Source organism: Carcharodon carcharias, chromosome 19 (genome assembly GCF_017639515.1).
Source record: "Carcharodon carcharias isolate sCarCar2 chromosome 19, sCarCar2.pri, whole genome shotgun sequence".
NCBI lineage: Eukaryota > Metazoa > Chordata > Chondrichthyes > Lamniformes > Lamnidae > Carcharodon > Carcharodon carcharias.
The window spans coordinates 2,715,616-2,740,294 of NC_054485.1; the positions used below are offsets into that span (position 1 = coordinate 2,715,616).

A 24,679-nucleotide genomic window follows, 5' to 3' on the forward strand; every position below is an offset into this window, starting at 1 on the left:
AGAGTAACAATAAGCAACACAAACAATAGAGTAACAATAAGCAACACAACCAATAGAGTAACAATAAGCAACACAACCAATAGAGTAACAATAAGCAACACAACCAATAGAGTAACAATAAGCAACACAAACAATAGAGTAACAATAAGCAACACAAACAATAGAGTAACAATAAGCAACACAAACAATAGAGTAACAATAAGCAACACAAACAATAGAGTAACAATAAGCAACACAACCAATAGAGTAACAATAAGCAACACAACCAATAGAGTAACAATAAGCAACACAAACAATAGAGTAACAATAAGCAACACAACCAGAGTAACAATAAGCAACACAAACAATAGAGTAACAATAAGCAACACAAACAATAGAGTAACAATAAGCAACACAAACAATAGAGTAACAATAAGCAACACAAACAATAGAGTAACAATAAGCAACACAAACAATGGGCCTGAACTTGCTCAGAGTGACAATCAGAGTCGAATTGCCACTCATTCCACTCCTACTTTTTTCCCAGAAACTCTTTCTGACCCCATCTCACCCAACCTTCAGTTTCAGGCCAGCTGAGACCCAGGCAGTGCAGCATTCCCCCCACCACCCCCCGAGACCCAGGCAGTGCAGCATTCCCCCCCCCCCGGGACTCAGCGCCGAGGGCGGGGCGGCTCAGTGACATGTAAGGAGATGTTTTTTTACGGCACCAGCAAACCAGGTAAGTTAAAGATCCGGCCAAGGTGAAATGCCATTGAGAAGGTAGGTGGGTAGGATTTTGTGGAAGGGTGTTGGGTCTGGTTGTGCCTGGGGGTGGGGGGTGAGGCAGTTGGGGTTGATTCAGGCCTCTGTGTAGGGGTGGGGGGGGTGGGTGGTGAGTGTTGATGGGAGATGAGATGATGGGCTTTGGGGGGGTTCCGAGAATGGGGGAATCCCGTGGGGGTGGAGGGGTGGTCAGGGGGTGGGGGGAATTCCGTGGGGGGGTAGGTGTAGGCGTGGGTCTGTACAATAGTTACCCAGAAGTTAGAAGTGGTGGTAATCCTAATTTTTTTCCGGGTAACTATTGCTGTTAGACAAAGGGAACCAGCCAAAGTTTGAGATTTAAATCACATTTTCGGATGGTTCCCAGGTCAGGGAAATTGCCCAAAGGAAGTCTGAATTTCCCAGGCAATTACCGTGCAATCCTTACCTGGGAACGTCTGCAAGGGGTAGTGGGGGTACCCCCCAGTAACACTGCCCTGGAGCTCGCAAGTTATGACCCATTGTCATTACAGTATTTAAAAGGAGCATAAAACTCTCCTGGCATCTTGTTCAAAACTTACCCCTGAAACCAACACCAGAACAGATAAGCAAGTCATATATTTCACTTGCTGTTTGTCTGAGCATGCTATCTCCGCCTGTATTTACCTATGCAACTGCACTTCAAAAAGTAACTCATTGGCTGGGAAGCACTTTGGGATGTACTGAAGGAGTGATACCACACTATATAAATCCAAGTTCTTTCTTAATCATCTTCCACAGTTCAAATAAACTTAAAGTAGGACATTTGAAGTTATAAAAACTTAAAAATTAAAATGAATTAAGTTATTATCTAGCTTGGATGATACTGGCACAGCACCTGCAAATCAAACCCGATGCTAATACTTAAAAAAGAGCCTTCAAAATGCATCTAACTTGTACATTTTAATTATACTTGACATTAAGGGAACATTGAACAGTGGCCTTCCAGCACCATCAAGTGTTCATAAGCGGGATTACAGTGGGTCAATTTCACATTTCAACTGTAGTTCAAAAAAGCGTTTTGAATGAAGGGTGAAATTTTGTACTTCAACCTATCTTTGCTTTTATTGTTTAAAGCCAGTTTGTCAATAAATACCTTCATTAAATTAAACATCCCAATCTATGAATTGGTCTAACATCTCTGCACTTCAAACGTATACATTATATATGAAACCCACTGATATATTTGAGACAAGGCACTCCACAAATACTAAGATAAAAGCAAAAAACTGCAGATGCTGGAAATCCAAAACAAAAGCAAAAATACCTGCAAAAACTCAGCAGGTCTGGCAGCATCTGCGGAGGGGGACACAGTTAACGTTTCCAGTCCGAATGACTCTTCAACAGAACTAAGGAAAAATAGAAAAGAGGTGAAATATAAGCTGGTTTAAGGAGGGGTGAGACAGGTAGAGCTGGATAAAGGGCCAGTGGTAGGTGGAGATAACCAAAAGATGTCATAGACAAAAGGACAAAGAGGTGTTGAAGCTGGTGATATTATCTGAGGAATGTGATAAAGGTACAGATAGCCCTAGTGGGGGTGGGATGGGGGGAAGGGATCGAAATAGGCTAAAAGGCAGAAATAAAACAATGGATGGAAATACATTTAAAAATAATGGAAATAGGTGGGAAAAGAAAAATCTGTATAAATTATTGGAAAAAAGGGGATCGGAAAGGGGGTGGGGATGGAGGAGAGAGTTCATGATCTAAAATTGTTGAATTCAATATTCAGTCTGGAAGGCTATAAAGTGCCTGGTCGGAAGATGAGGTGCTGTTCCTCCAGTTTGCATTGAGCTTCACTGGAACATTGTAGCAGGCCAAGGATGGACATGTGGGCATGAGAGCAGGGTGGAGTGTTGAAATGGCAAGTGACAGGGAGGTCTGGGTCATGCTTGCAGACAGGCCGAAGGTGTTCCGCAAAGCGGTCACCCAGTCTGCGTTTGGTCTCTCCAACGTAGAGGAAACTGCATTGGGAGCAGTGAATGCAGTAGACTAAATTGAGGGAAGTGCAAGTGAAATGCTGCTTCACTTGAGTGTTTGGGCCCTTGGATGGTGAGGAGGGGGGAAGTAAAGGGGCAGGTGTTGCACCTTCTGTGGTTGCATGGTGCCGTGGGAGGGGGTTGAGGAGTAGGGGGCGATGGAGGAGTGGACCAGGGTGTCCCGGAGGGAACGATCCCTGCAGAATGCCGCCGGGGGTGGGGGAGGGGGGGATGTGTTTGGTGGTGGCATCATGCTGGAGTTGGCGGAAATGGCAGAGGATGATCCTTTGAATGCGGAGGCTGGTGGGGTGATAAGTGAGGACAAGGGGGACCCTATCATGTTTTTGGGAGGGAGAGGAAGGTTTGAGGGCGGATGCGCGGGAGATGGGCCGGACACGGTTGAGGCCCTGTCAACCACCGTGGGTGGAAAACCTCGGTTAAGGAAGAAGGAGGACATGTCAGAGGAACTGTTTTTGAAGGTAGCATCATCAGAACAGATGCGATGGAGGCGAAGGAACTGAGAGAATGGGATGGAGTCCTTACAGGAAGCGGGGTGTGAGGAGCTGTAGTCGAGGTAGCTGTGGGAGTCGGTGGGTTTGTAATGGATATTGGTGGACAGTCTATCACCAGAAATTGAGACAGAGAGGTCAAGGAAGGGAAGGGAAGTGTCAGAGATGGACCATGTGAAAATGATGGAGGGGTGGAAATTGGAAGCAAATATTCCACAAATATGTCGCTCAACACCATTTTTAAAAAAAATGCTGCAAAGCCTAACATCAAGACATTTGGATTTTGTTCAATATTACAAAATAATTTTGCCTTCAAGTGTTAAGATGGTTGAGAGTTCAACTTCCACTTGGAAAATTATTTTCAGGGTGTAGGCATGAATGGAAAGGTCAGCACTTACCTGTTGCCCAAAGGTGGTGTTGTCATTTCATGGAGTAACTGTTCTGTCAGGTCACGTCAGAATCTGGTGGTGTGGGACTGGGGTCATGCCAGACCAGGTAACCACAGTGTACAGCTGCCTGGTCCTTTTTACTTATATCAGATTGCTCGAGGTGGGATTATTTTCTTTCTTCACTTACAGGGTGTGGGTGTCACTAGCTGGGCCAGCATTTATTGCCCATCCCTCGTTGACCTTGAGAAGGTGGTGGTGAGCTGCCTTCTTGAACCGCTGCAGTCCATGTGGTGTAGGTACACGCACAGTGCTGTTAGGGAGGGAGTTCCAGGATTTTGACCCAGCGACAGTGAAGGAACGGTGATATATTTCCAAGTCAGGATGGTGGTGTTCCCATGTGTCTGCTACTCTTGTCCTTCTAGGTGGTGGTGGTCATGGGTTTCGAAGGTGCTGTCGAAGGAACGTTGATGAGCTCCTGCAGTGCATCTTGTCGATGGTACACACTGCTGCCCCTATTTGTCAGTGGTAGAATGTTTGTGGAAGGGGTGCCAATCAAGCGGGCTGATTTGTCCTAGATGGTGTCAAACTTCTTGAATGTTGTGGGAGCTGCACTCATCCAGGCAAGTGGAAAGTATTTCTGGCTTGTGCCTTGTAGATGATGGACAGACTGAGTCAGGAGGTGTGTTACCACAGGATTCCTAGCTTCTGACCTGCTCTTGTAGCCACAGTATTTACATGGCTAGTCCAGTTCAGTTTCTGGTCAATGGTAACCTCCAGGATGCTAATAGTGGGGAACTCACTGATGGTAATTCCATTGAATGTCAAGGGACGATGGTTAGACCCAAGCCTGGATATTGTCCAGGTCTTGCTGCATTTGGACATTGACCGCCTCAGTATCTGAGGAGTCGCGAATGGTGTACATTGTGCAAACATCCCCACTTCTGGCCTTATGATGGAAGGAAGGTCATTGATTGAAGCCGAAGATACTTGTGCCTAGGACACTACCTTGCAATGATGTCCTGGAACTGAAATATTTGACCTCCAACAACCACAACCATCTTTTCTGAGTTAGGTATGACTTCAACCAGCAGAGTCCCCACTCCCGATTCCCATTGACTCCAGTTTTGCTAGGGCTCCTTGATGCCACACTCGGTCAAATGCTGCCTTGATGTCAAGGGCAGTCACTCTCATCTCACCTCTGGAGTTCAGCTCTTTTGTCCATGTTTGAACCAAGGCTGTGATGAGGTCAGAAGCTGAGTGACCCTGGCAGAATCCAAACTGAGCAATAACCTGCCACTGATGCTAAACAAGTACCGTTTGATAGCGCTGTTGTTGACACAGTTGAAAACCACCAAGTGCCATGGTGACAGGATATTAATATTTTTGTCTTCAACAGCCAAGCTGCACAGAAAAGAGTTTTTCAGCAACGCTCCTGAGACCAACTTTGGAAAATGTTTACCAAACGTGTAAATCGTCTTGTAAATCTTCATGTTCATCACAAAATCTATTCTGGAAAGAGGAGTAGGCTATGGTTTACAGGCCATCGCAATAAGAAAGCCCACAGGAAGGAGAAACTATAAACCTGAGCTAAACATTCTTGGTGGAACAGCGAATCCTTCAACAAAAGAGGAAGCCTGGGTTGAATTTGAAAAGCATTAAAAAGGGAGATTGGACACGCCAAACATAAATACAAAATTAAATTGGGCAGGACAGAAAATCCCAGGACGTTTGAGGTATATTAAATCAAAAAGGATAATACTGGAATACCAATTCTGCATGTAGGAGATAAAGTTACTACTGGATGACAAGGCACAAACTGAAGCTCTCAGTTTAGAGTGTCTCCAAGGAAAGAATCAGAGCACTTGAGTCAATCTGTCAACTGAGGGAAGTCTTACAAAAACATGCTTGATGTTATAACAATAAAAAGTGATGAGAAATTCCTCCATGACAAAGCCTGTGGCTCAGATGACATCCGAAACCATGCGCTTAAAACTGCAGTGAGTTTGTACCAATGTTAAATGTAGCTTTCAACAATCTATACACGCAGGAGAATTACCTATCAACAGGCTATGAGCTAATGTCTCTCCAATTTACAAAGACCCCCTACCAAACCTGCAAAACATCGATCTATTTCGCTCACTAGTGTTTGCTGTAAAATATTAGAAAACATCATTTATTGTCAGCTAATGGGACATATTTTATGGCAGAATATTGCATGCATTTTCTAAAGCCAGATCAACAGAATCACAACTCATCCTTATCATCCACAATCTGACCTCTCACCTCGACAATCTCATCACCACAGATCTAGCTTTTTTTAGATTTTTCCAAGGCCATATACTTTGGCCATATACCAGACGCAAGGGCTACTGGACAAACAAGATCATTTGGAGTTTGAGGAAATACTAAGCAATGGATAAGACAATTTCTTACCAAAAAGCAACAGAGTCACAGTGAATGGGGAAGCCTCAAACTGGAAACCAGTCTTAAGCAGCGTGCCCCAAGACACTGTCCTGGGCCCACATTTGTTTCTCTTTCATAAATGACAGCCAGGGTGGAATAGCAAGTCAGATCAGACTCTTTGTAGGTGATGTTTAGTCTATAGAGCCATTATTGAAACAGATGAGGATTACCTTCTGGAAGATCTAAATAATCTCAAAAATGGGTCAATATATAGGGAATAAAATTCAATGTAGAGAAATTATCATGAGAAGCAGCAATATTCGATGTCCATCAGTAACCAACTACACAATGCACAATTCCCTCGAAGTTACTAAAGAATGCTGTTACTTCGGAACCCTCATGAAAAATAAAGTGGAAAGTACAAAGTCATTAGGTAGCTCCCAAGGCATTAAATCCAAGGCTTGGGTTTGGGAAATGGAATTTCCATCGCTCTTTGACTACAGTAAATGAAATGCTGTACCATTGGTTGGACCGCAATTAAGAGTGCAGTGGACCCATATACTGCTAAAAAAAAAAATTAGCCTCCTCGATAAAGCAACACCAGGCAACTTGTTTCATTAAAATCAATTACTCGTGAAATTCCACTGTCTCCCAGTTGCTCACATCGCTAGGCTGGCACAATCTCCAGAACTGAAAAAAAGGCCTAAAAGGTGACATGACTATGAAATTTTGAATGATCAAAATTTTCAATTGAACAATTCCTAAGCAGTACATGAAGCCCAAAAGTGACCGAGCTTCAAGAGTTCATAAGCAACAGCTCCAACTGTATACACCCCAACATGCTGCCTTTGCTAACTCCTTCCCCATCAACCTTCCACCACCCCCACCAAGAACAATTAAGGACTGGAACAATCTTCCACAAACCTTAATCCCAATGGTCTCTAAGGATTCACTTAAGGAAAATCTGTTGAACTTTTTAAATTAAGGTGACTAACAGCTGTACTCATTAGGCACTCCTGTGAAAACTCAGGATTAAACAAGTACCAGGTTTATATTTCCATACTTTTAAAAACTTAAGTTGTCATGCAGGATTTGAAATCATTTTTCTACAATAATAACCCAGTTTGCTGAATTACCAATGCATTAAAATAATCACATTACCATATAATCTAGACTAACATTTCAGTGCAGTACTGGGCTGGTGGAAGATTCCATATGCAGATTAGAATATGGAGCTTGCTGCCACATAAGGAAACTTGCTATTCTATAGTGCCTTTCACAGGCACAAAATGCTTTACAATCAAAGAAGTACTTTTGAAGTCTAGTCACTATAATAATACAGGAAACATAGCAGTCAATTTGTGCACAGCAAGCTCCCACAAATAGCACTATAATGACCAATCTGTTCTTGTGATGTTGATTGAGGGATAAGTATTGTCAGGGGACCAGGGAGAATTCTCCCGCTCTTCGAAATAGTGCCATGGGATCTTAGTTGTCAACACAAAAGATACAAGGCTAGGATCCAAAGTTAAATTATCCAACCATCATTAAAACAATTAACTGGACATTTATCTATTTTTTTGCTGTTTTTGAAACCTTACAATGGGCAAATTGACAGCCGTGTTTCCTTACAACAATGGCGATGCTCAGAAACACCAAAGCTGTGAAGTGCTTTGGAATGGGCTGTGGTCACAAAAGTCACTCTAATTCAATAAAAAGCTCTGTAGAAGAGTCTCATAGACTCAGAACGTTAACTGTTTCTCTCTCCATATGCTGCCAGACCTGCTGAGCTTTTCTAGCATTTTATTTTTATTTCAGATTTCCAGCATGCGCAGTATCTTGCTTTTGCCACTAATTCAAATTCCTCTTCGAGACACTCCATTTCTCAATTCTAGGAAGAGGCTAAACATCTCTTGTATCTATCCTGTGTGTGTTTCAGGCCCTCTGGGCACCACATTATCCCACAGAAGGGAGAATCCACCTTCTTGCAGCTTCCTGTTCATTGCCAGGGGGTACAAGGATAAGGACATAGATTTTTCAAGCCCTTCTGCTGTGGCAAAGGGTGTGCTCCACAACTGTGGGAAGACATTTTGGAAATAGCAGTGAAAGTTGCACCAGCTTGCATCTTTTAGAAGAGGTATCCTTCTTAACTGGTAAGCTCAACAGGCATAAGTTCAGGTTTGCAATAATGCAAGGCCCATCATGTTATCCATGGCCAGCTTATTGCTCAAGGTTCTTGCAGAGTTAGGACCATATAATGCAGTGTACCTCTCTGGCCTCAACCCTTCCAACTTAGAGATGTGCTACATTTGTTCACTGTGTGGTTTTAAGTTGGTTCTTTCACATTCTGCTGTAGATGGTAGTCGAAAGTCTACATCCACGCTCCCTTCTCTTTGAGTTATGTGGAAGCTCATCAAAATGAAGGATGGCAGTGCTGGAGAATGGAACTCTTCCCATTCCATGCACTATCAGCATCAAGCACTCAGGCCAGAGTAATAGTCAGATGCAAAGTAATGCTCTCTATTCTACCCCAATCTCCAGAAAATATTGAGCTGCACCAGAGTGACTGACATCCTTTGTTTCATACTCTAGCCCTCCTGTCGAAGATTGCCAATGAATATGAAGTTAGGGGCGGTATTGTTCCATGGAGCCACGCCCTCCAAGAACCGGACTGAAGCTGACATTCTATACGAGGGACATGTCAGTTTTGCAATAAACTGACCCAGATGAACTCCTTGGATGGGCTATGAAAGTGTAGGGAAGTGAGATGGAAGGACTAGTCACGTAAAGCAGGACACAGTAAAAAGCAATGCATGTTTGTTTTCCAGTGATATCCAAATTCACTTGTCACTGTTTCCAAGGGAAAACTGGCCAGCATAATGAGGAAAGGGGGTAAACTCATTTCATCCCTCTGTGAAAGGAAGGGGAGTGGGGTTGGCGGTAGATGAATGTGGAAAAAAGATGGTTTGAAGCTGAGGCAATTTGCAGACAACATGTCAAATATACTTCCTACACCTAGGGAGCCATTATGGCAGGGCTGTTGTTGCTGCCATGGTGCACAATTTGGAATAAGTGTTCACTACTATTCCAGTCACAACCCCCTACGACATTCATTTCATCAATGTAGACTACTAGAATGTGGAAACTATTATCCATTTCCCCTCACCCCCCCTTCCATCATTGATGACACAGCCTTCAGCTACTCCACCCCAAATGCCTCTGCCTTGCCCATCTTCAAAAACCAGACAGAAAACTTCACTTAACTATGCTTTAATTAGCTCCCTAATCTGGTGCGTTCACTTACCTCATACTCCCATGAAGGTATTTGGTAGCTTAAGGACATAATGTAATCGTCCTACCCAAAAAACGTACATCAATGCTTATAGAACAGCAGAAGCCACAATTTGACTGAATATTTTAATTAAGTTTTGGTCAAAAAGGTCATGAAGTAAACTTAATTCACACATAGCAAGAATAAAAAAACCCACACACATCTGGCCCATGTTTCAGTTGGGCTGTAAGAGTTTTACTATAAAGTTTTTTTAAAAATGGAAAACATTTCATTAAGGAGCCTCTCTAAGTATAAGTCAACTGATTTTACCCAGTTTATAATATATAAAAAAATTAATAGAATATCCATCTCACACATCTGATTACTACTTTTAACAAGGGAGGGTTACATGATTCTCAGTATTTTCACAGAAATACAAATGGTACATTATGGGATAGTAAAAATGGAAGCCAAGTTGTCATTCTCAACAACTTTACAGGGTTGACTTAAGAGTGCTATGTGCTTAGCAAAAAGACTGCCCAAGCAAAGAGTAAAAAAAATGCCATTTGTTTACACTGGAAAATACAGGAAAGGTTTAACAACTCCTTAGTCAACTTCACTTAACAATTTAACTTTTTTTTGGATCACAGATTAAACAACTTCCAAGGTCAAAACTGTGTTTACAAATAAATTACATGGTCCATTGTACGTTGTAAAAAAATAAGCATTTCTAGGGTCATCTAATAATGCTACGCTACAGTAACCATGCTGCGAAGAAAATGAAGCCAACGCCTTTCCGTCTTGACTTATGCATTGCTTGGTTTTGTCTCCTCCACCTTAATTCTAGAGAGTAAAGCATATCAAATTTGGTGAGTTGCACAAAAATCCATGATAATATTGTAGCATTAATATTGTATTGGTCCATGCTAACCATATAAAACTGTAAACCAATCAATCAGAATACTGGGAAAAGTTCAACTCATGTTCAGCCATGATGGTCCCCATTAATGACCTACCCTGGAAATTTTTACCCAAGTCCACCCAGATCCTGAGGCTTCATGATTGCTTGCTTTCTCCAACCAAGCCCATTCCACATGCTTCACCTTTGACTTGGTTTCCTCCCTGCTATCAAGGATTCAAACTGCAGTTCACCGCCTGCCCAATCTGGTGCAAGGACAGCAATCAATTCCCAGCACTGTGCCAACAGGCTGCTTAACTATGAATCTAGTAGGAGAGTAAACAATGAACATTCAAATGCTATTAAAATAGCACAACTGTTCATTTCTAAACTATTAAAACGCTCTTGATAAGTATTGGCTTATTTAGGGCTCTAATATTGCTAAGTTTATCATTTTTTTTCTAGACTGTAGGGTGTTTACATCACAATTTATGGAATTATTCTACTTGGTCCCTCCAAAAGATTTGAACCATAATTGACCAAGCCAATTGGTCCAAGCTAGCCACCCAACCATTATTGCCTGCATGCTCATCGCCAGCCACTTAAGCAATCCGCACCCAAACTCCCCCAACTCTAAGAGGCCCAGGTCCTGATATTAATACTGCTGCCTCAACACAGGAAGCAACTTACGACACAGATAATTTCACTAAAAATCAAGAGGTTTGAAATTCAGGATGCACAGCAGCTTAGGGGAACTGAACACTAGATGAAAAAGAGTACAAGCAAGAGCCAGAGGAAAGCATGAGAACACAAGAGAGAGAGAGAAGGGAGACAGTGCATCCAAGGGTGAGGGAGAGCCAGTATGTGAGAGCAAGAGATGCAGAGGGCATATGCATATGATAGGAAAACAAAGACGGTATTGCAGGGAAGTATGTACGTGTAAAAAAAGAACAGAGATCAGTACGTATCTACAGACAGAGTGAGCATGTGCATGCAAGAGGCAGAGCAGTTGTCAAACACTTGTGTGTGGTTGTCGTGCCCTATCACGCATGTGTGCATGTCAAGGCATGAAAAACTGCACTTAAGTGTTCAACAATTGTACAAGAGGCAGGTAGGAGGGTGGATGTCATACGCAGGAGAAGTAGCACAGGAAAGACAACTTTCACATGAAGAGAAAATTAAACAGAAACATGATTCAGGGTGGAAGACAGAATACAATAAATAGAACATAATATGAGCCAGAAAGGGAAACGAGGAGATAATTTTGAGACCTTTTTTATTTTTAACTTTTAAGACAACTTGTAATACTTTACACATGTAAAAACCATACCCTTTTGTTTCTAATTTCTCTGGAACACCATCTTTGGCCTTTTCTTCCTCTTTCCCATCTAGAAAACAAAAATAATTTTATTATTTAATCTGAAGTTAAGGTGCCACACATTTCTGATCAGACAAAAAAGTGTTATATAGAATATATAGCACAAACAGTCCATTCAGCTCAACTAGCCTGTGCTATTTATAATCCACACCATTCTTCTGCCATTCTATCTACCTCATCTCAGTCTTTCAGCATATCTTTCTATTCTTCTTTCTCTCATGTACACATCAAGTTTCCTTTTAAAAGTATCCAAGCTCTTTGCCTCAATCCAGTGATAGAATAGATAGAATGTGAAACTCCTGAGTAAAGAAATGTCTCCTTATTTCCCTGCTGGATTAACTAATTATTTTTTTTTTTTAAAATGGACTTTGGTTAAATGGATAGTTTTGGATTCTCCACAATTGGAACAATCACTCCACACCTGAAGGAAAAAACTCAACTTCATCAATCTTTCCAGATAATAGTGGTATTCTCTCAGTTCAGGTACCAACCATCCTGGTAAATCTCTTTCTGTAATTTTTCTAGTGCTTCTATACCCTTTATAAAAAGTATAGAAACCAGAACTATGCACAGTACTCCAAGCATGGCCTGGTCAGGGTCCATACAAGCCTAATATAACTTCCTTACTTTTGAGTTCTGTACCTCTCAAAATAAATCCCAATGTTTTGTTAGCATTTTCTTTGCTGATCTGTGATGCTGCTTTCAATGATGTATTCCTAGATTCCTTTGTTTCCTATTCCATCCAGCCTATTTTCTAAGGTATAAGCAAAGCTAATTTTTTTCAATCAATATCATCCCAGATTCATCTATGTTGAAGTTCAATTTGCTGCTTAACTGCCTAGTCTGCAAGTTGTCTTGTATTATTTATCAAGTCTTATGCATTAAGTTACATTCAATGTTAACTATACCCCTGCCAAACCACCATCCACCCCTAAAGATTGGCATCATCTGCAAATTTTGACATTGTGCTGCTTATTCCAAAGTTCAAATCATTAATATGAACTACGAACACTTCTCCAGCACTGATATTTGTTTAATATAGCTTTCCACCAGTTCATTGTTGATCCAACATGTGTGAAGTTAAGTTTATGACAAAGTAAAATTAAAAACAGGCATTATCAATCTTAATGTCTTAAAACTGCTCAACAACCTATACTACCGAATTTCTGAACTTTCATTTATTTTTGTTTGTTTCTTTACTCCAAGTTAGCATACTGTCTTATACAAACAGAGCTCCAGGTACTTCATAAATCTTATTTACATTTCCAGTATATTATATCCTTACTGCGTTCTAGATTATTGGACTGATCCTCCAGTAACATTATATTTTGTTCTGACTGACTTGTCAGTCAAGTTCATGGAGCATCTGTTGGGAAACAGATTTTATGCCATCACTTTTTTTTGTTATCTACACCCTTTTTTCCCCTGTAGGTATATGAGATGCTCCCTGCTCTGCCTATCACCAATATGGTACATCAGATATCACAAGCGACTCCTAATTTTTTAAATCTTAAATATGCCTAAAGTAATACCTTCACAACTCAGTAAACTTTGCTGGTACAACTTTGAATCAAACCATTTGCATATCTCTGCCTTCACTGTTGCATGATCAGACACCTACATGCTTCAGGCACTTATTATCAGGTTTTTCCTTCACAAATAGCGTGGCAACACTGTATTGCTGATGTTTTATATAATCGAGTGTTGCCGCTAACCAAATGGAGTTGATCAATTCCTATTGCCAAAACTTGTGCATTATTCGGTGACATTGAATCTGACATTGCAGTGCTGGTGCCAGGATCTAGTTATTGAACCGTGGAAAATTCACACACACTTTCAGCACAATTGGTGAATTCAAGGCAATTGGAAGAGTCAGCATGGTTTTGTGAAAGGGAAATCATGTTTAACCAATTTATTGGAGTAGTAATATGCGCTGTGGATAAAGAAGAGCCTGTAGATGTACTGTACTTGGATTTCCAGAAGGCATTTGATAAGGTTCCACATCAAAGGTTATTGCAGAAAATAAAAGCTCATGATGTAGGGGGTAACATATTAACATGGATAGGAGATTAGCTGGCTGGCAGAAAACAGTCTGCATAAATGGGTCTTTTTCTGATTGGCAGGATGCAACGAGTGGAGTCCCACAGGGATCTGTGCTGAGGCCTCAATTTTTCACAATCTATATCAATGACTTAGATGAGGGAAGTGAAGACATGGTAGCTAAATTTGCAGCTGACACAAAAGTAGGAAAGTATGTTGTGAAGAGGACATAAGGGGGTTGACAATGGATATAGATAGGTTGAGTGAGTGGGCAAAAATATGGCAGATATAATGTATAATGTGGGAAAATATGAAGTTATTCACTTTGGCAGGAAGGGTAAAAATGCAGACTATAACTTAAATGCAAAAAGGCTGCAGAATTCTGAGTTGCAGAGGGATCTAGGTGTTCTAGTGCACAAGTCATAAAATGTTAGTATGCAGGTGCAGCAAGTAATTGACATCTCAAATAGTGTGCAGTTTTGGTCTTAAGGGTGTAAATGCTTTGAGGGCAGTTCAGAGGTGGTTTACTAGATTGATACCTGGAATGAGTGGGTTGTCTTATGAGAAAAGGATGGACAGACTGGGCTTGTTTGCACTGGAGTTTGGAAGAGTGAGGGGTGACTTGATTGCAGTATAGAAGATCCTGAATGGTATTGACAAAGGTGGATGCGAAAGAAAGGATGTTTCCTCTTGTGGGTGAGTCCAGAACTAAGGGGCACTGTTTTAAAATTAGGGGTCACCCTTTTAGCACAGAGATGAGGAGAAAATTTTTCTGAGGCCTGTGCAACTTTAGAACACTCTGCCTCAGAAGGCAGTGTCATTGAAGATTTAAGGCGGGGGTAGGTAGATTCTTGTTAGGCAAGGGAATCAAATGTTATTGGAAGTAGATGGAAATGTGGAGTTCGAAACATATGCAGATCAGCCATAATCTTCATGAATGGCACAGTAGGCTCAAGGGGCTGAATGGCCTACTTCTACTCCCTATTTCGTGTGTTTGTGTGTAAACTGTCACCAACCTGTTTTTTTCTCTTCTCCCTCTTTTTCTTCTTCCACTTTGGCACGCTTTAGTTTCTTGTAATTTGCGGTGTTTCGTCGGCCTCCTTCTCCTTCATCTTCAGAATCGGAGAACTCTTCATCGCACGCTATTCTCTTGTCTGAAGCACGGACTGTCGAGAAAGAAAATTAAGTGTAAGTAGATGTTTAAATCATGGTTTTGATTTGCAGGTGGTAGTTTGTTTTAGACATTCATAGCAAGTCGTTTAGGCTCTCTAAATATTCCACTGCCACCCACTCTCCCAACCTGACCCCAGATTCAGCTGCTGAGTGAACTACTTCGAGTTAACGTGTGATGTCTGGAAAGTGCCTGAAGTAACTGTATGCTGCTTAGCCTGAAATCAGGAGATTCACAAACAAAGACAGTATGATAATTCCTCATTTCCCCCCTCCCATTTTTCTCTTCCAATATTCAAAATGCTTCAAGGTATTTATAAGACCAGCGAATGCTTATATCCCTTAAATACTTACTCCAAATTTTCAGAATGTTTTTCTTTTACAAAATGAACATTTCTGTACAATTTACTATCCTGACTCCAGGTTTCTTCCTCTTGCCCATTTTCTTCCTTATTATGAAGACAATGGTGCTCCCCCATTAATCACCTACCCTGGGAATTTTATCCAAGTCCACCCAAGTGCTGAGGCTTCATATTTGCTTGCTCCCTCCAATAAAGCCCGACTTTGCAGGCTTGGCTTGCTACAAGCACCAATAACATTCTTAACTTCATCCAACTGACTTGTCTTCATTGTAGAAATTGCAGTAGGGAACAGAACAGAGCACTGAGCAGCAGAGATTCTGACCTCTCTCCCCTAGCCCAACTGTATTGGTACACAAAGTGTCATCTCACTGCAGGTTCTGAAATGCATTAGCCTAACACAGATCAAAGATAAAATATTGAACCCATCTGATTAGTACCGCTTTGTATTATACTGGGCCGATAGGTTATCCACTGATCCACTGGGAAGATATTTTGATTTTACAACAAAAAATACAACCAGGTAGCTCTCTTTTAATAAACACAGGTATCAAAATAGGCTCCCAATGAATTATAATTTATAAAAATCTATCTTCCATTTCTAGTGTATTATTTTTCTCTAAAAAATACCATTTCGAGAGAGAGTAAATGGAGGCACTGCTTCTCATCAAAATTGTGCGAAGAAGCTCATCTACTGTTCAGTGAGTTTGCAAGTACCTTCTTACCCACACTCCTGAAACTATTCTCTGGGATAACCTGCTTTTGAGTGCCAATTGCATGGGGAAGCATGCACTGATTCACAAAGATTTCCTGTAATTTTATATCTAAAACGCCATCTAATAAGGTCTACAATAAATGTGGTGGTCATGTTTCTTGCCTAATGGCAGGTTATAGCCCATATAAGCAGTTTATTGGTACGAAGCCTGATTTCAGGAAGCCGCCTTAATTTCCCCAGTCAGGTCTATCCATTGTTGTAAGCAATACAGAACAGGCAAGTTTAACCCATAGTCAATGTTGAAATAACTGATCAACATTTCGCTATGCGCTACAATTAATGAAAAACCCTACCAATTCTAGTTGCTATTCAGAAACACCTGAAGAGTGTGTGTCCATCATATGAGGAAATGATTAGGCTCAACTGCAATAGATCTTGTACAAATGCATACACAGAGATCTCTCCGGGTAGCTTGGGTTACAGCCATGCTTAGACAGAACTCAGCTATTGGCAGCTATCCCAAAACTATAAGTAATAAAATGTTCCTAAATCCTAAATTTATAACATGAAGTTTCAATGCAAACACCATGAGAACTCACTCGAAATGCGTTTGTCTGCATCTTCCTCCTCCTCATCCCCACTATCTTCTGGAACCGCATCTTCTGGGATAGCTTGCATCTGAACGCCTGGTGCATGGGGCAGCATCCGCAGGTTTTCAAACAAACGCTGCCTGTGAATTTACACCCAATAGTTATTTTTCTGTGGGACATGGTGAAAACCAATTGAGCTTAAGAAAGGACGCAAATAATTTTCTCAAGAATGTACATCACCACGATAAAGCATTGTTTGAGGGAAGATTAGCACTATGGTTGAAAGCCTTAGCAGAATCAAACTAGCTTGTGTATTGTTAATATTCTTGCTTTTCTTTTTATCTTCACCATTATTCAATTATGAAACAATTCAAAGACACCTCCAAGCTATATCATACAGCAAAACAGCCTGTTTTTAATTCGGAATTTGAATGAACGGCATCTCTACATTACAAAGTGAGCCATAGCACTTTTTAAATCATTTAACTATGCTCATTTAATATATTGCACTGCAGCCTAAGCTGAAAGAGCAGATATCCCTCCCATTGAGTTCAGACATGGGTATAATCAACTGGGCACAGCCCCCTGTACCAATGTCATTCCAATCAGACCTGCTGTATGATAAGCCTCAATTTTCTAAAGGAAAATCCACAAAATCAACTTTTAGCTGGATGAGTATAACCAGGAGTGAAGTCTCCAAGAGGATGAGGGCACAAGACATTCAGAGTGAATATTTCCAGCTGTCAGTTATGAAGAATCAACTTACCTGAACCCAAACAAGCAAGAGTTACAAAAATAAAGAGATAAAAACAAAAAACTGCGGATGTTGGAAATCCAAAACAAAAACAGAATTACCTGGAAAAATTCAGCAGGTCTGGCAGCATCGGCGGAGAAGAAAAGAGTTGAGGTTTCGAGTCCTCGTGACCCTTCAGCAGAAAGTTGGTTCTGTTGAAGGGTCACGAGGACTCGAAACGTCAACTCTTTTCTTCTCCGCCGATGCTGCCAGACCTGCTGAGTTTTTCCAGGCAATTCTGTTTTTGTTATGCAAGAGTTACATCTGGGTAACAAAATTTAATTTAATAGATAATACTTCTGCTTTTTCTTTTAATGTCCAATAGGTGGCCAGATTTACTGTTTTAGTTCCTGCTTAGCTAAGTTGCCAAAGGTACTTGTCCACATGTCACAGTACAAACAAAACTAGTTTTAAACAATCAGTAAAACTCCAGGGTTATTGGGGGTCATATTACAACATTCCTTTTGTCCACAGCCAACTGTTGCCCACAAGTTCCTCTCCCAACCCCTCCACTCATCTCCAACAAGTCAAATTCATGGATTTCTTCGTTATTAAAAGAGACCATCGTTCAGCTGCACTCATCACCCCTTGTCCAAGACAAACCTTCTCCAACGGTCCCCCTTCCCATGTACCCACATCTTTCTCCAAACACAAACTCCTGCTGCCGACTAGAATGGCATCAAGGAAAGTCATGCATGAGTTCTCAGTCTACACTGCGGCTACTGGTGCATGTGCAACTGCTTCTGATGCCTTTTTGATCAGCAGCAGGAATCTGGAATGTGTTTAAAAATTCAGTTTGCACAACAGAGATTTTAAATCCTTGCTGTGGGTCCCACTGATTAACCCAGACTAACATTGAAATGGAGGTGAAAGCGTTCCTTAGGCTAGATCCAGTGTTTAAGGCTATGCACATGGGGCTTGTACAAAGCCTGAGCAGCTTAAATGGTATTTATGGGACTCAAGAATTCAGTTGCTAAATGAAAAGTGGACTAGACACAAGAACTTGCAATTGGTTAAGGACTGCACAACCTAAAAATGGGTAACTTGAACGTTATTGTTAGTCTGTCCCAACACAGACACACAGACACAGACACAGACACAGACACAGACACAGACACAGACACAGACACAGACACAGACACAGACACAGACACAGACACAGACACAGACAGACACAGACAGACAGACACAGACAGACACAGACAGACACAGACAGACACAGACAGACACAGACAGACACAGACAGACACAGACAGACACACACTCTCCACAGTTTCAAAACTGCAGTCATAAATCCCTCCTCAAAAAACTCACCCGCACCCCCTCTTGCTTGCATACTGCCACCCCATCTCCAGATTCACTTTCTTCTGTACGACAGGAGGACACCTCGTTGGGCTCATGCAGCGAGGCAATGTGGGTAGAGCTCCGGAATAGGAAGGGTGCAGTCACAATGTTGGGGGTTTACTACAGGCCTCCCAATTGCCGGCAGGAGATTGAGGAACAGTTATGTAGGTGGATTTTGGAAAGATGTAAAAGCAATAGGGTTGTTGTGGTGGGTGATTTTAACTTTTCCTATATTGACTGGGAATCACTTAGTGCTAGGGGTTTGGATGGTGCAGAATTTGTAAGGTGCATCCAGGAGGGCTTCCTGAGACAATATGTAGATAGTCCAACTAGGGGAGGGGCAATACTGGACCTGGTATTAGGGAATGAACCCGGCCAGGTGGTCGAAGTTTCAGTAGGAGAGCATATTGGGAAAAGTGACCATAATTCAGTAAATTTCAAGGTACTGGTGGATAAGGATAACAGGCGTCCTCGGGTTAAGGTGCTTAATTGGGGGAAGGCTAATTATAACAATATTAGGCAGGAACTGAGGAATCTAGACTGGAGGCAGATGTTTGAGGGCAAATCAACAACTGACATGTGGGGGGCTTTCAAACGTCAGTTGTTAAGAATTCAGGACCAACATGTTCCTGCTAGGATGAAGGATAAGCATGGCAAGTTTCAGGAATCTTGGATAACGAAGGATATTGTGAGATTAGTCAAAAAGAAAAGGGAAGCATTCGTAAAGGCTAGAAGGCTGGGAACAGATGAAGCCTGTGGAGAATACAAAGAAAGTAGGAAGAAACTTAAGCAAGGAGTCAGGAGGGCTAAAAGGGGTCATGAAAAGTCACTGGCAACCAGGATTAAGGAAAATCCCACGGCCTTTTATACATATGTAAAAAGCAAGAGGGTAGCCAGGGAAAGGGTAGGCCCACTCAGGGACTGAGGTGGGAATCTGTGTGTGGAGCCAGAAGAAATGGGAGAGATACTAAATGAATAATTCTCATCAGTATTCACCAAAGAGAAGGACTTAGCGGTTGATTTGTCTAGGGAAGAGCATGTAGACAGCCTGGATCATGTTGAGATCAAAAAGGAGGTGTTAGGCGTCTTGAAGAATATTAAGGTGGATAAGTCCCCAAAGCCAGATGGGATCTACACCTGAGTACTGAGGGAGGCAAGGAAGGAGATTGCTGGGGCCTTGACAGAAATCTTTGTATCCTCACTGGCTACGGGTGAGGTCCCAGAGGACTGGAGAATGGCCAATGTTGTTCCATTGTTTAAGAAGGGTAGCAGGGATAATCCAGGAAATTACAGGCCAGTGAGCCATACGTCAGTGGTAGGGAAATTATTGGAGAAGATTCTTCATGACAGGATTTACTACCATTTGGAGGCAAATGGGCGTATTAGTGAGAGGCAGCATGGTTGTGTGAAGGGGAGGTAGTGTCTCACTAACTTGATCGAGTTTTTCGAGGAAGTGACAAAGATGATTGACAATGGAAGGGCAGTGAATGTTATATACATGGATTTCAGTAAGGCCTTTGACAAGGTCCCTCATGGCAGACTGGTACAGAAGGTAAAGTCGCACAGGATCAGAAGTGAGCTGGCAAGATGGATACAAAATTGGCTTGGTCATAGAAGACAAAGGGTAGCAGTGGAAAGGTGCTTTTACGAATGGAGAGCTATGACTAGTGGAGTTCTGCAGGGATCAGTGCTGGGACCTTTGCTGTTTGTAGTATACATAAATTATTTATCGGAAAATGTAACTGGGCTAATTAGTAAGTTTGCAGACGACACTAAGGTTGGAGGAGTTGCACATAGTGAAGAGGATTGTCAAGGATACAACGGGATATAGGTCGGTTGGAGACTTGGGCGGAGAAATGGCAGATGGAGTTTAATCCTGACAAATGCGAGGTAATGCATTTTGGAAGGTCTAATACAGGCAGGAATTATACAGTAAATGGCAGAACCCTTAAGTGCATCAACGGGCAGAGGGATCTGGGTGTACAGGTCCACAGGTCACTGAAAGTGGCAACGCAGGTGGATAAGATAGTCAGGAAGGCATATGGCATGCTTGCCTTCATTGGCATGGGTATTGAGTATAAAAGCTGGGAAGTCATGCTGCAGCTGTATAGAACCTTGGTTAGGCCGCACTTGGAATATTGCGTGCAATCCTGGTCACCGCATTACCAGAAGGATATGGAGGCATTGGAGAGGGTACAGAGGAGGTTTACCAGGATGCTGCCTGGTCTGGAGGTTATTAGCTATGAGGAGAGGTTGGAGAAACTCGGATTGTTCTCACTAGGGTGATGGAGATTGAGGGGCGACTTGATAGAAGTTTACAAAATTATGAGTGGCATGGACAGAGTAGATAGTCAGAAGCCTTTTCCCAGGGTGGAAGAGTCAATTACTAGGGGACATAGATTTATGGCGAGTGGAGAAAACTATAGAGGAGATGTACGGGGCAAGCTTTTTTACGCAGAGGGTAGTAAGTGTCTGGAATTTGCTGCCAGAGGAGGTGGTGGAAGCAGGTACGATAGTGGTGTTTAAGAGGCAGCTTGACAAATACATGAATAGGATGGGAATAGAGGGATACGGACCCCGGAAGTGCAAAATGTTTTAGTTGACGGGCAATATGATCGGCGCAGGCTTAGAGGGCCGAAGGGGCTGTTCCTGAGCTGTACTTTTCTTTGTTCTCAAAACCTTCAGCATTTGCTTCCCAAATCCGTGTGAATATTCCCAGTTTCATGTCAAAAAGCTCAAGTTTTTGTCTTTGCTGCAGCACTGAAACAGCTCTAATCAAAGTTATAAATGACGCCCTCTATGACTGGAGTGCACTTTCCTTCCTCATCCTCTCTACAGCCTTTGACACAGACTACTAGGTCATTCTTTTTCAATGCCTTTCCTTTGTTGTCCAGCTCAGTGGGTTCCACTCCTACCAATCTAAGTTAGCCAGAGCATTTTCAACAACAGCTCATCCTTCTGCTCTTACATCATTACCTTTGGGAGCCCCTCTCCCAAACCAAGCATCCATCCTCCTCTTCCCCTTGTTCATGCTCTGCCTTGGCAACATCTTGGCAAAGATACAGAGTTAGGTTTTATATGGGCACTAACACCTAACTCTACCTCTGCACCATACAGCTTAACTTTTCCACTGTGTGTTTGTCCAATATTTAGTTCTGGATCAGCTGAAATTTCCTCCGCATAATCAGAGACCAAAGCCACAGTCTTCAGCACCCACCACAAACTCCTCTACCGTCCTCCTGATTCCATCCCTCACTCTCACAGAATAGATGATGTTGAACAAGAGTACTAACACTGAAAAAAAACTTTTTCATACAGCAAGTGTTTAGGATCTGAAATGCAGTGCCTGAGAGTTTGGTAGAGACAGATTCAATCAAGGCATCCAAAAGGGAATTAGATATTTTGTTTCAAGTAATCAATCTGCCGGGTTACAGGGAGAAGGCAGGAAAATGGCACTAGGTGAATTGCTCATTCGGAGAGCCGCTGCAGACATGATGGGCCGAATGGCCTCCTTCTGCCCTGTGACAATTCTGTGGGCATCCCATTCAACCCAGCTCAGCTTTAACCCATTTCCTGTGCATCACATGCTCTCACGTCAACAACAGGCTGCACCATTCCAATGCTCTTCTGCCCAGCCTGTCTTCATCCATAAACTTCAGATCATCCAAAACTCTACTGCCCATCTCCTATTCCACATAAACTCTCATTCCTCATGAGCCCCATCCACATTTTGCACAACAGACTTTGAAGGGCTGAGAATCAATTTAAAACTCTTATCCACCCGTTTAAATCCCAACATGCCAGGCTCTCCCCATTTGGAAACTTACTATACGTCTAGTTCACCTCCTCCCAACCAAAATTTCACAGTTCTTCAGTTTGGTCTCTTTTGCACTGCCACCCTATTCCTCTTCATTAATAGCTGTGCTTTTTCTTCTCAAATTATCTCTCAATCTCTCCATCTTCCAGACTTCCCCCTTCCTCATTTAAGACCCCCCCTTAAAAACCATCACTTTGACCAAAGTTTTGGTCAGCTGCCCTTCTTTTGACCTAAGGTTAGTTTTTGTTCAATTAAGTTTCTGCTTTTCTACTTTAAAAGCACTATACAAATGCAAATTGTTGTTCAGTTCAGAACTCGGAGGCAAGACAGTGCTTTTGTATAATAACCCAATTCTCCAACATTTGCTAGCAAATCTCTGTGCACCTGGTTTATATCAATATATGGCTTCTGCAAAGTTACAGAATTCAGGAAACAAATGTTCCCAAGTTTGTCAGGATGGATCCCTTAAAGTATATGTTGCACACTAGCTTAAAGGAACGCATGTTCACAAAATAAATGTTTACAAAACACTGCAAGATTGCTTAGCAGTCCACTTGCTTCATGTTAGTTGGATTCATTTGATCAGAGATTCTATAATGTTATTTCCACTCGTGTGGAAGAGACACTCGCTTTAGGAACAGTTACTAATTTATAGTGCATTTTTCACTTTTATAAAGCATAAGGCAGGCCTTCATGTGAGCTATACTGCTTATTAAGAAAATAATTAAATAGGAAGATCTCACATGACAGCACTATTTAATATCAATAGAGGAAATTATATACTTTATCTTCTCCAGGTATTCGTTGGTGTTCTGGTTTGTCATATTGGAAGGACTAATGTGCAGCTTAAAGTCTGGTCCAAAGTACTCAAAGTAATCGTTGTATGGCAGTTCTGAAACACAAAGAATAATTCATTTAAATTTATTTCTCCATCTTATGCAAAATAAACCACTTGCCAGCACAATATATATAAATCTACCCTTGCACTAAATTTACAGCGGAATGCTGGGCTCTGCAAAACTCATTACATTCAGCTTAAGAACAAATAATTAATAACACATTGATATTAGACCATTAGTAAATGTACTAGTCACATCATACTTTCCTTTATAAATCTGAAAACTAATAGTGTTGGGATTGGTCAGTTAGTTGGTGTACTTCCAAGCCAATCAGTAACCTTCTCCCCCACCAACTTCCCAACAGCAGTTAAGACCAAATTCAAACCTTTTGATATTACAATGTATTCACAACTTGCTCCATGCAACAAGTACAAATGTTTTATTGATAAACTTAATGGGTCATTTTCATTTAAGCAAAAGCCAAGTTGAGCGTAAAGTACTTCCCTCTATTAGGTTTTGAGAACCAAATTACTCTGACAAAGGTAGAACGAAATGTCTTACCCTAACTACTTTTTTTTAAAACTTCCAATTCCAAAGAGACTACTACTAGACAAAAATTCCATAATAAGTACAGGCAGATTGCAGGCGATCCTGGAGTCAATTGTTGCAGCAACAAAAGTCTAAAATGCCAGCTTAAAAATGAATTTTCTCCTACAAGGTAATGCACTGGTAGCAAGCAATGGGGGAGAAAAGGATGCAGTTTTATACTGAAAATACTCTTTCCACCTTTCTACTTTTTAATGGTGATGTACATTCAGGAGCACATCCTGACCCACCTATAGAGCTATACATGTGGAAAAAAAAATCTACACTTTTCAATTCCCAAAATACCACTCCACATTCATATGCAGACCCCCCCAAAATCATTTCACTGCTTACTACTACAAGTTCCAGCTCCTGGGCTGAGCCTCAGATCTGTACTCTCAGCTGGAGACCCATTACACACGCACTTAGGTTGAAGAGACTGGAATAGCAGCATTTAGTGAGTAGACTGATGACTGCTGTGGCAACCCTAAGGCAGACATTTGGAGTCTGCAGATTTTAACACACATGTTGCTGTTGCCATCAATGACTGGAGGCTCTGAAGAGGGGTGAGGTGCACACAACCACAGAATAAATGAACTTTAAATTTAGATTTAGGATTTCTGGTCCTCACTTTTCACCCCACCAGCCTCCACATTCAAAGGATCATCCTCCACCATTTCCGCCAACTCCACCAGCAAACGCATCTTCCCCTCACCCACCCTGTTGGCATTCCGCAGAGACCGTTCCCTCTGGGACACGCTGGTCCAGTCCATCACCCCCAACACCTCAGCCCCCTCCCACGGCACCTTCCCATGCAATTGCAAAA

At 41.8% G+C, this 24,679-nt stretch overlaps 1 protein-coding gene across 1 annotated transcript in view; it reads right to left on the reverse strand.

The window, feature by feature from the left end:
- Positions 1-9,457: 9,457 nt before the first annotated feature.
- hdac1 (histone deacetylase 1) overlaps positions 9,458-24,679 on the reverse strand; it is a 50,608-nt gene continuing 35,386 nt past the window's right edge. The window contains exons 10-14 of the mRNA XM_041213059.1: positions 23,213-23,321; positions 16,485-16,615; positions 14,658-14,807; positions 11,554-11,611; positions 9,458-10,168 (exon numbers count right to left, since the gene is read on the reverse strand). Coding sequence (XP_041068993.1) covers positions 10,132-10,168; positions 11,554-11,611; positions 14,658-14,807; positions 16,485-16,615; positions 23,213-23,321 — 485 coding nt within the window. The 3' untranslated portion in view covers positions 9,458-10,131. The remainder of the gene's footprint in view (positions 10,169-11,553; positions 11,612-14,657; positions 14,808-16,484; positions 16,616-23,212; positions 23,322-24,679) is intronic.